The sequence below is a fragment of the Hypomesus transpacificus genome, chromosome 6 (assembly GCF_021917145.1).
Source record: "Hypomesus transpacificus isolate Combined female chromosome 6, fHypTra1, whole genome shotgun sequence".
Lineage (NCBI taxonomy): Eukaryota > Metazoa > Chordata > Actinopteri > Osmeriformes > Osmeridae > Hypomesus > Hypomesus transpacificus.
The window spans coordinates 7,752,557-7,764,968 of NC_061065.1; the positions used below are offsets into that span (position 1 = coordinate 7,752,557).

A 12,412-nucleotide genomic window follows, 5' to 3' on the forward strand; every position below is an offset into this window, starting at 1 on the left:
CTCCCTCTGGAGGAAACATAACAGGGGTATAAAGCATCACTGCACTGGGAATATTCAGTTGTTGAGCGGCCAGGAGACATACTGTGACTCCTATTTCCAGTGTTTCACTGTATACCTGGGTCTGTTTATCCACTAGCTCACTGTACACTCTGAACAGCGCTGTTTCTCTCTCTCCCCCTCTCTTTTGGGAAGAACGGCTTAAGTTTTGTGTGTCACTAAGATACCCATGAAATAGGCTTCATAATCTTTCAAAGAAAAAAAAAACCTCTTGCTTGGTTCAAGAGTGAAATAATTTAGATGCAAACTTTTCTAATAACTCTACTCAGCAGGTTTCTTTTGTGTGTCTTGACATCTTGAAAACTTTGTGAAGAAATGGTCTAAACTCTTTCAAACTCTTTATCTTTATCTCAGGCCTTATTATTATGCACAGTAGCAATGTCTTATCTGGTTTGTGCGGCACACTTTCAAGACAGCCAAATGTACTCATTATAATCTGTGAGATGATTTGAGGTGGTGATGCAACTGAAAAGCAACCTTCTCTGAGGTAAAGCTGTCGTCATTCACAGCAGTCAAGCACTGACCCCTGGTGGATCTCTGCATTATGACACCTTTAAATGCACCATCTGCAGAGTTCAGGTGACACAAGCATAAAACCCCAATCTCTTCAATAACAATACACATCACCATGCATGAGATGCACTCATTACAGAGTTTCTCCACAAACACGCCTCATCAGGTCTGACACAGTTCTCATCTCACAGTTCAGATTCCGACAGACTTCCCCATCCTCCTTCAAGTTAGATTGGTAATTTACTTTGCGTAATGCACCTTGAGAGACATTTGACTCACTCCAGTCAGAGACACTTGAAGCAGGGGGACATGTTTCAGAACAGGTTTATTGACGTGTGTTGTGTGATTGCCTGTGAGACAAAACACCTCAGCATTTGAGGTTTGGTCGCTTGAAAGGAATGTGTTAGCAGTGAGGTCAGATCCTGGGAGCCCCAGGTTAAAGGTCATCCATGAACCCCAAAGGCTGGACCTGCGAACTGTTTTGCTTAACAGAACTGAGAGGTATTTTTGACCAGAGCTGAGAAAACAAGCAAATTCCCAAGGAGAGATTCCACAAGGGATAGAAAATATGGATATAAAAAAAAAATAGATAGAAGAAACAAAACAATACATTTCATATTCAAAACAAACAATACTAGAGGTGCTGTTGCTACCATTACTCGACTCACATGTCAATCAAACATCAGCATATTTAAAAGCAGGATACACTGGGGGAAGAACCGATACTACGGATGTGTAGCCTACTTCTTTTTTTGTTTTGTTTTTAAACCCTGCATGAAACATCTTGAGGTATTCCACACCATCGCCCGGCGACATGACAACCCTGTAGTTCTAGAACCCAGATGTGTGGAATCCTCAGAGTCGGGTTAGGAGCCTGGTAGCACAGCCAGGCTGGGACACGCAGCAAACAGCATGTGGCTGAGTTAAGGACTTGAAATGTTCCTTCTGCTACTACCCTCGGAGGTCTGACGTCGCTAAACCTGAGCTATACAACTACTGTTCTGGTGAAACCACTGGCATAGTACGTAGGGTGGAGACTAGTCTGTGTCCTAAATGCTACTCAACAAATATTACAAACTCTACAGCAGGTCTGTTGGTAAACAAACATTAAATAGGCATAGAGATCATTTTGGGATGTGACATCCGTGTCTGAAATAGATGTTGGGTACTGTTGTTGTCGGTACACTTGAGCATTTGCAAGACTCAAGACTAGTTCCTCCTAACCTGGTTTATCCTGTTTTAGGGAAAAACACTCAAATTGGCAAGATTTGAACGTTTGGCAATACACTGTACAAGGTCTGTGTGAAGTTCATGCAAGATCTAGCCTGTTTTCTCTGTCTTAGACACAATCTGATTTTCAAGCTGGATTGTGATGCTCAGTTATAAAAATAGTTGCTATGACAATATAGAGCAATTTAATCTAAGCATACAAGCATCAGAGGAGGCTTCACTGTATAGCCTGAGTATTTGGCTACATTCATTGTCTGGGCAATTAGTATGGTTGTGTTGAGGGTGTGACACAGTGTTGGCAATATTCTCACTCACAAGCTTTGCTAGGTTCACCGTACATACAGAATAGCATACTGAAAGATACAGTAATTGGTTACACTCATCACGGAAAACTAAAAACAATGTACTCGTTTATAAAAATAGTTCCATTTTAACACTGAACGTCTAAATAAAATCCCCCCCCCCCCATTAATAATAAAATAGTTTTATTTTTTTGTTGTTGTTGAACAAAACTGTTTTATGAGGTTTTTGAGGTCGCGCCCTTTGACTCTGTACAGTTGTATGGATCAAGTCAGTCATGAATCAGTATCCAATCATAGGTGGTTCACAATCCAGGACATTGTCAACAGACAGATTCACTTGAGACGCTCTTCTTAAGACGTTCAAAACCGTTTTAGAGTTTACAAGTATTTTGTCAGAACATTGAGGATGCATTTTTGTTTTTCCCAATGAATCTACAGACTGAAATCTCAAATCTATAAAATCTCAAGATCTGTAAGCTACCAAGATATCAGTCGTCAACAAACATCCAGTGAATCAGATGAACCTCTGGTTTAGCCCTTGTGCTAGAGAGCATACTGTATAGAAGCGTTTATGACCTAAGTCAAGAGTGACACGAAGCTGAGGAGCACAACAACTAGCTTATCTAGGACTGTATTGCTCAGGAGTGGTCTTATTGCTTAAGAGGTGGATCTGTAGTGAATAACATCCATGCAGATCTGAAAGGACCCGGACAGGAACAGAGATGGCTTCCCTCACCGTCAGCCAGAATCCAGGCCTTCCAGTTCAGCAGAGTAAAAGGAGCAGGGTGCTGAGACCAGAGTGTGCTCCTTCGTCCGTGTGGTTCAGGAGGGGAGGAGGGCGTCGGGGCTAGTCGATAGGCCCCTGGAAGATGAGGCGTGTCCAGCCGGGGGAGCTGAGGAGGGAGGAGCAGAAGGGGCAGGCGGGGCGGAAGGCGTGTGTGCCGTGGGGCAGGGGGGTCTCGGCCCAGTAGCGGGCAGTCCTCTCGGAGCACACGTGGCCACAGGGGACGAAGGCGTACGTGGGGGCGCCGGCATCCACGTATACGGCCGGCTCGCTGCCCAGCCAGAGGGGCACGTAAGGGCCCACGCTCCGGCACAGGGGGCACTCACGGCGGGCGGTGGAGCTGCTGCCCTCCCCCTGACTCAGCTCCCGGCCCTCCCCACGCTGGCCCCAGTCGTGGCGTCCGTGGACGTGGCCACAGGTGAGGTAGACCCAGGGCTGCCGCTCCTCAAGGCTGCGGAGAATAAAAGGTGGGTCTTTCACATTACACATAAAACCCCCCATAAAACCCTACATACAAACCACCCCCCCAGTCCTGTCGACCGTCCAATCGGTGCCTGCCACCTACCTGTGGCTGCGCGGTAGGCTGGGGAAGGCCAGGGTGCTGAGGCCCACAGGGCACTGGGGTCTGGCCGCGTTCAGCTCCTGGCGCAGCGCCTCCAGGTGGCGGAGGGTGGGAGCGCGGAGCAGGCCCTCACCAGTCCTCCACAGGAGGGTGGCTCCACACAGGTCCACCAGGGAACCATCACGCAGCGCGCTGCTCTCTCCCTCCGCCTACACACACACACACACACACACACACACACAGATAGGGGTATTCAGGACACCACATGTATTCATTCAGCAAAAATTGATTTTCAAAAACACTGCACTACTACTACTGCTGCACTGAAATGTTTTTCGAGAGAGAGAGAGAGAGAGAGAGAGAGAGGGAGAGGGAGAGAGAGAGAGAGAGAGAGAGAGAGAGAGAGAGAGAGAGGACATGTAAGAAATGGTCTGACTTGATCTTCTGTCCAAACGCTCTCCCCCTGAGCTACACCCATCCCCTGCTGAGTAACAATCAAAGGCCAATCAAACTGCCCGGCAGCTGGTACTGACCAGCTTCCCTCGGCTGGGGCCAGAGCGAGTCTCTCTGAGGGCATACACGTCTCCGCACACTGAGATCTCCCTCCACAGGCCCTGTCTGGAGTCCTCGGGGAAGCCCTCAGGGTGCATCACCAGCACGCCGTTGGTGGTCAGGCCGTCCATGTGGCCGTCTGGGTTCTTCCACTTGGTGGCCTTCTCCTGAGGGGCCGGCGTGGAGGAGGAGAAGGAAGACCAGACCAGGGTTAGACCGGGGGTGTTGGGTTGACTAGAGAAGCTTTGTAACAGACACGTGGTAGGAGGGATGTGTCCTACGAGCAACATTTCGCTAAATGTTTAGATCAAACCAGCGACCTTTCCGGTTACTCCCTATGACACTCACACCTCACTTGTTTCACCCTGGTCACGCTTTCACTTCCGTCAGCCGTCTTCACAGTCTCTCCACTCACCCCCAGGCAGCCGTCTTCACGGTCTCTCAACTCACCCCTAGTCAGCCGTTTTGACGGTCTCTCTACTCACCCCCAGTCAGCCGTTTTGACGGTCTCTCCACTCACCCCCCAGTCAGCCGTCTTCACGGTCTCTCCACTCACCCCCAGTCAGCCGTCTTCACAGTCTCTCCACTCACCCCCAGCCAGCCCTCTTCACGGTCTCTCCACTCACCCCCCAGTCAGCCGTCTTCACGGTCTCTCCACTCACCCCCAGCCAGCCCTCTTCACGGTCTCTCCACTCACCCCCCAGCCTGCCGTCTTCACGGTCTCTCCACTCACCCCCAGCCAGCCCTCTTCACGGTCTCTCCACTCACCCCCCAGCCAGCCGTCTTCACGGTCTCCACTCACCCCCCAGTCAGCCCTCTTCACGGTCTCTCCACTCACCCCCAGGAAGATGTTCTTGGAGGAGTCGAAGCCGGCAGCGTAGATGCGTGCGGTGTAGGGCGGGTTCCTCTCACACACCACCCTGCAGGCGAAGCGGGAGATGGTGCTGGGGGCCACAGACGGGTCCTCGCCCTCCTTGCCCCCACCTGACGTGTCCGTTACCACAAAGTCTATGGGGCTCTCTGTGGACCTGCCGATCTGCCAGGAGAACATGGAGAACATGATGAACATGGAGAACATGATGAACATGCAGAACATGGAGAACATGATGAACATGCAGAACATGGAGAACATGATGAACATGCAGAACATGGAGAACATGATGAACATGGTGAACATGGAGAACATGGAGAACATGATGAACATGCAGAACATGGAGAACATGATGAACATGCAGAACATGGAGAACATGATGAACATGGAGAACATGGAGAACATGATGAACATGGAGAACATGGAGAACACAATGAACATGATGAACATGCAAAAATGATGAACATGGAGAACATGGAGAACATGGAGAACATGGAGAACATGGAGAACATGGTGAAACGTTCACAGATTCTTTCCCTCTCCCGTCTCCATTTCATCATCCCCCAATTTGGTAGAAGTCACTTTATGAGCAGTAGTCAGAGGTAGTGTTGGTTATTTCTTGTAAATCTAGATCAGTTTGGGGGGCTTACAGTAACTGGGTCTCTCTTCTAAGCTGGCCGCCTACAGACAGTCTATTTTGGGGGTGATTTAAAATTCATGTTCCCATGCTGGAGAGGGAGACTGGTCTGGTCTTGGTCTACTACTGTATACTTGGTGCGCTCAGCACAACTGTTCATGCTGTTGCTGTTCAAATATCCCTGCACACTTAATCACAGAAAATATCTACAGACATACACACACACACACACACTTAGATACAAGGGGGGTCAGATACAAGACCAGACCAGACCTGGAGCAGAAGAGAGATGACATACTACGTTTGTGTGCAGCCTTCATGGCATGTATCCTCACCTGGAACATGTCTGTGTCGTTGTCATGGCAGTATTCCACCACCACGGTCTGGTTCCGGGACAAAGTGAAGGAGATGCTGTGCTGCCCACTGCTGTGGACAGCCTGAAACCCAGGAACAACACACAGAGTTAGACCGCCAAGCTAGACACTATCGCCTAACCAGATCTATCTATTTTAGTGGTCGGAGTCAAAAAACTTTCTACCAGGAAAACTTCAGCATTAACCACATCTCACACAGGACAGACACACACACACAGTATTACCTTTCTCCTTGGCATACACACACACAGTATTACCTTTCTCCTTGGCATACACACACACACACACACACAGGCTGACAGAAACACAGGACACACACACACCTTGCTGTCCTGGGGTGAGTTGAGGATGTGCACAGTGCTGGGTTTGACTCCGTTGGCCTTGGTTCTCCTGTACAGGGCGAAGCGGCTCTTCCTCCTCCCACGGTCTCCGCTGGGGAGAGAGCCATTGTACCTGGAGCAGGACAAACACACCACACACAGCTGCTGTGTAAAGCAGTCAGGTGGCTTAGCGGTTAGGGAATCGGGCTAGTAATCTGAAGGTTGCCAGTTCGATTCCCGGCCATGCAAAAATGACGTTGTGTCCTTGGGCAAGGCACTTCACCCTACTTGCCTCGGGGGAATGTCCCTGTACTTACTGTAAGTCGCTCTGGATAAGAGCGTCTGCTAAATGACTAAATGTAAATGTAAACACACCGTGTTGACCTAACGCCATGATGGCTCTCTGGTCTAATGACTGGAGGAACACTGTAACAAGCACACTGTGCCACCAGCAGAAACCAACAACTGAAGACACATGTATACGTAATCAAGTACTTAAATGGAACCCGAAATGGTTCTTATTGTTATGTGGTTTCTTAACAAGCAGTTCATTTGGTTCTGAAATTACAGCCAAAGCACTGTCATCTTTTTGTCCATTCATGACTCTTGCATCTCTAACCTCCTCCACTCAGAAAAGAGGCCTCCCATTTGAAGCCTGTCCAGTGACTGTCGGTTGGGAAGCCTCTCAATTCTGAATCACCACTTACGCTTGGCACTCTTCTATACACGATGTTGAACTCACTATTGCATGGGGATTTAGTCTGTGAACAGACAGTGACCTCATTCAAGAGTGTTTTTATCGAGTGCAGGTGTGCGAGTGAGTGCAACTTGGCCGTCCATAAATAAACAGTAAGCGAAACTGTATTGTCACGCTCTGAGTTCAGGAGAGGGCTGTATGCTAGTTTTTTTGCTGATGGGTAATCTGTGGAGCATGGTACCAATTAAAGTCTATTCATAAGATGCCCACTGGGCAAGCCTTTGAGAGGGCCCGTTAACTCTCCTTTCAAACTGAATCACTTCTCTGAGAAGCTGTGACCATCTCTGCTCACACACAGTTCACACACACACACCTCCAGGTCCATAGCATCCTCTCTGAGGAGACAGGACCCCATCATACCGGAGAATCACACCAGACCACGGCAGAGCACAAGAGACGGGCAAGTTCACGAGACCTGAAGAGAGCGAAGCTGAAGGGAAGACACAGCTGCCTGGGAAGCTTCCCTCCGTGTTAGGTCCACGCTGAGCACAACACAGCAGGTGGTCAGGACGGGCAGAGACACGGGGTGGAGAGGGGCCAGACAGGAGCGAGGAGGAATAGGGTGTAAAGTAGGAGAGGGGACAGGGAGGAGAGGGTGAAGCGGTAAGAAGATAGCGTAGCTTTGCTCTCCTACGTACTTCAGCTCAATTTTTGTTTTGCTTCTGTACTGCGTCTGGGCTTTCGGTATATTAGGCAGATGTCTCCGGTAAACGTTTTACCAGTCCAATCAGTGAACAGAGGGAGTGGCTGAGAACGATGACGTTGATGTCGGGCGGAGAAAAATGCGAGCAAAGCCATATAGAATCGTTGTGGCAACCCTGCCGAATATCCAAAAGTAAAGGCCGGAGCAAGAACAATCTTTGCAGAGTTTTGTTGGTGGCCATGATTTTGTGGCCCAGCTCGCTCCGTTAGTGGTGAAGGAGTTGGCTTAGGCGAACGCTAGCGATTGGTTATGGAAGATCCAGAGTGGCTCTGGGAAGATCCAATAGTTTTAAACTTTAACAGAGTACCCGCCTTCAAGGAAGTAAACGCTTGTCAATGGAGCGATCCCGGACTCTCTGTACAAATGAAATGTACGAGAGTCCGGTTAGGACCAGGCTGGTAGGAAGAGGCCATGCATCAGACCCAGGGTGGCAAGGCAGGCGGAGAGGACCAAGGGTAAGAAACGAAGGCGAGGACTGGGGAAGACAGGAAAAAGATAAGCAGAGGGACCAGAGGGGAGGGCGGGACGAACAGACGCAAAGGCAGGGTGATTGGCATGGGCAGTTGTGGACGGCTTTGCGGATGTGTACGCAGCACAATACGGCGTTTAAATATTCACTCCTTCTGCCCCCCGACACAGAGTTTATTTTAGCTGAGGGAAAGCCACTGAGGGGTCTGCGAGGCGGCTAGCAGCCAGCACAGCACTGGGAGGGTGGGTGGGGCCGCTGAGAAAGAAGAGGCAGTCTAGGATCCAGAAACGACTGGATACAGAGACAGGACGGGCAGAAAAAACAGGGTGAAAGGGGCATGGGAGATATGTATAATGTATATCCAGAGAGAGGTAGATAGAGGAGGGGAAGCGGGGAGGGGGAGAGCTCTTATAGGGCAGCGTATACAGGGGGTTCGGCCACACACTGACTCAGAGTCGGGGCTGGCTGAGGTAATGAGCGATAACAGGCGGTGACTGTAAAGATCACATGCACTGGGACATGCGGGAGCAGCACAGCATGCGATCGTTAAGGTGGGCCTGGCAGGGGGGGAAGAGATAAAACATACAGCCGGTTATACCAACAGGCTTTCTTTCACCCAAGCCTGAACAACATTTTTGGGGTTGCACTGGCAGGCCATTTATTCGTCCCTTCGTTGAAGGGTGAGGAGAGGAAGGGTGCGTGTGTGGGGTCCGGGAGCAGACTGCTGTGGTAATCTAATAGAGGAGATATGTTGATCATCATTCAGGAACTGACTGCTGCAGCCTCACTACCCCTCCATGTCCTGCCAGAAGGGGGGGGCAGGGAGGAAGAGGGAGCGGGGGGGGGGGGGGGGGGGGGGGGGCAGGGAGGAAGAGGGAGCGGGGGGGGGGCAGGGAGGAAGAGGGAGCGGGGGGGGGGGGGGGGGGGCAGGGAGGAAGAGGGAGCGGGGGGGGGGGGGGGGGGGCAGGGAGGAAGAGGGAGCGGGGGGGGGGGGCAGGGAGGAAGAGGGAGCGGGGGGGAGGGGGGGCAGGGAGGAAGAGGGAGCGGGGGGGGGGGGGCAGGAAGGAAGAGGGAGCGGGAGCGGGGGGGGCACAGGGTCAGTTATCTTGGGCTTGCACAGGAAGTTTTGTAGAGCAGGATGGAACATCCGAGAATGAGAAAAAGACTGAGATGGTGTTTATCCCGATTAACCCTTGACTGACTGAAAGGGTAGTAACTGTGCAGCACTTCCTGTCTAGTGAGTGTGGGAAAGGATGTGTCTTGTAGAAGACACTTCTCATCATGCACTTATTAATTACTTATTACATGCTTATACATAAGCCATGGATGATGATGGTGTCTATGTTCTATCCATTTTTATACCGTGTCCCACTTTCTGCCATCACACAGCTCCAGAACAGCATGACATCATGGGGATTTTCAGCCTTAATAATCGAGTGCCGATTTCACACCCACTCAGGCGTCCATTGAAAAAAGGCATCACCATAGTATTTTGGGGGATACACCGAACGACTGATTAGTTTCACCCTATTTATGCTTTAATACACTTGGGTTGAAGTAGAAAATACAATTTTTAAGGCTCAACTAAATGTAACAGTATAATTATAAGGATATGAGCTTACATTTTATCCCTTGCATCCAACACTGTCCTCCGCGTTACAAAGTTAACGATTACCCTACAGTAGTCTCGCATTTACCAACTTGATATTTCAACCACATATTACCAGTGAAGAACACAATAAACGTTAACAATTTGAGCACAAAAAAGGCTTTAGCTTTATCACAGCAGACAGGACAAAACCTGCAGAACTCACACGTCATCTCCTTCGTTTTGTAGTAAGCTAGCCTAGAGCTAGCAGTAAATGCTATACCCTGCTACTACTACGCTACTCAACTAAGCTATACGGTAATGCTTATCTTATACTCTTTTACATACCCCAATATCACCAGCTCGCCGTATTTTACCGGGTCTTTAACGGGCACATCATCTTCGTCTTGTTTCGGTGAATTCATCAGACTGGCACGAGTTTTTCAACACAAAAATTGCGTTCTAGAGTAATAGTATTTAAAAAAAATAGAAAGAAAGGAAAAAAGACAATGAATATACACTTCAAACTACTGGGAAGTGGGCTCAATTTTTAACTATCCAAGTTTTGATAAAGGCCGAAGTTTATTGAGAACTCTTGATATTCGTTTAATTGTTATTCCGTGGAGAAGCATCTTCTGCAATCGTTTCTCTGTATAGCCTATCGATTGAAGGCCCGCGCGAAACAAATCTGTTCTGTAGCAGAGGGTACAAAAACAGCTCGCGGCAGGGAGTCGGCTAAACCATGGCATGAAGGGGAGGGCAATCAAATGAAACATAAAATGCAAATACAACATTCACTTACAACAGCATAACCTTGACGCAAAATGTCAAATTCTTATTGTCGTTATCAAGTAAAGTAACTAATGGACCAAAAACATTTCATAGACCAAAAACTGTATTGAAGAGATATGTAGAGAAGACCCGTTATCGTTCAGAATGTCGAGGTCTTCATGAGAAGCTTGCGACTGACTACTATGTCAAATGCATTTATAAATTCAAATTCTGGAGAAAATAAACGACTTTTAACATTAAACCGATTTCTATAATCAAAGTACTTCAATGTGATTCTCTAAGTATTTTTTATTTATTTGTATTTTAAAATCTGACTTCATGAAACAGGTGGGTTTATTTACAATGCATTAGCTATACGACAGCGCGCTGTAGCTGTGATAGTGAGTCACCATCTCTAACGCACCTCCAATTTTCTTCGCCATACACCTTGTTGTATGAAAGAAGTAACCCGCAACGACAATCCTGTGTGCGTGTCGTGTACGGGCAGTCACAACTCTCATAAACCATGCAATAGTTGCCTCAATTCGTCTCAAATGTTACCACAAGAGGGCAGCACGGCACGCAGGGTCTCTAGCGAGACAACAGTCAGTCACAAAGTTGGTGACCTCCAGAGGAAAAATGTCGATTTCCAACCTATCAACTGAGTCAATTTTTATGTGCCTTACGATTTACGAACCTTGAACACTTATTTGCTATGCGATATATACATATTAGTCTGTTAGTCTGGACCTTAATAGTCACCTCCTTTAACATATATGTGAGGTGTAATTCTACTCGGGCCTATGTGGATGAATTTAGTGCTTGTCATCCTGTGTTTGATATATTCTAATTACAGTAGCCAACTGCGCTTTTTTATTGTTTGTAATCAGGCCGAAACTAAACCCTGTACTGCAGGTTTTGAAAGGCATCCAACGCTGGAGTGGCTGTAAGGGAATCTGTTTACCCTCCACAAGGTCAGGATCTTCCCGTCTCAGGCATCACCTGAGAATCAGGCAGTGATGCTAATGTATGTTTCAGACCGTGTAGGCAGACTAGGTGAAAGACTGGGTAGGTGAAAGCAAGACAGCTTTCTCCATTTGAGCAAAAGCACATATATTAGGGTTTTAAAGAATCAAAAAAAAAAAAAAAAAAGTGAGAATGTGTAAGGTGAGAATTTGTTTGTAATTTGACATTACATTATGCATTTACTAATCATGTATGACACAAAGGCTATGTCAAGTGGTTGTAGCTCATGCATGCCTGTGAGAAGGCAGCAAACATTACATTTCCATTTATGCATTTAGCAGACGCTTTTATCCAAAGCAACTTCCTCATAACAACGAGATAGCCCCAAACATTGCGGGTAGCCAAAACATGAAGCATACATTGTGAAAAAACAAATGAGTCCCAAAGGGTAGAACCATAAGAGCATGTAGTTAAACAAGTTACAATTAAACAACATGAACCTCAAAAGTGCAAGAGTGTACCTGTAAAAAGCAACAATAAACAATAATAATATATTTCACAGCGAGTGCAATAATGTTAAGTCAGTTACTACTAACCAACAAGCCACCAAACAGATGTATAAATACACTGAAGTGTCAACATAACCACACCCCGATTTGTGAGATTCATGGTGACCAATATTATACCACACTGTATCCACAGGCTTAACTCACCTCATTGAATAATTATCGTGGTTTGACTTTATGGAGGGAAGGTCTATTTAACTAGTCGATCTACATACTGTTCTCATGACAAAAACAAAGACAAACAATGACAAAACAGGAAGAATATGTGGGTTTCTTATGAAGGTTGCTTGAATGTTGCTTCCAACCGATCTAGCACTTTGTGTATTCGAGATTAAGTTGCATACACAAGCAATCTTCTGTGTTTGTGTGTATGGCCACAGTAATATTGCT

General features: G+C 47.6%; 1 protein-coding gene across 2 annotated transcripts; it reads right to left on the bottom strand.

The window, feature by feature from the left end:
- Positions 1-882: 882 nt before the first annotated feature.
- Positions 883-12,192, bottom strand: LOC124468946 (E3 ubiquitin-protein ligase pellino homolog 2). Of its 2 annotated transcripts, none has more exons than XM_047022003.1 (7): positions 12,170-12,192; positions 6,206-6,335; positions 5,844-5,945; positions 4,839-5,036; positions 3,982-4,167; positions 3,452-3,657; positions 883-3,337 (listed from the first exon to the last, which is right to left on the bottom strand). In XM_047022003.1, the coding sequence occupies exons 1-7, from the start codon at positions 12,172-12,174 to the stop codon at positions 2,950-2,952; spliced, it is 1,215 nt and encodes a 404-aa protein (XP_046877959.1). In that variant the 5' UTR covers positions 12,175-12,192; the 3' UTR covers positions 883-2,949. The 2 variants fall into 2 exon arrangements, with proteins under 2 accessions (XP_046877959.1, XP_046877957.1); XM_047022001.1 differs by lacking the exon at positions 12,170-12,192 and adding an exon at positions 10,068-10,429.
- Positions 12,193-12,412: the final 220 nt, after the last annotated feature.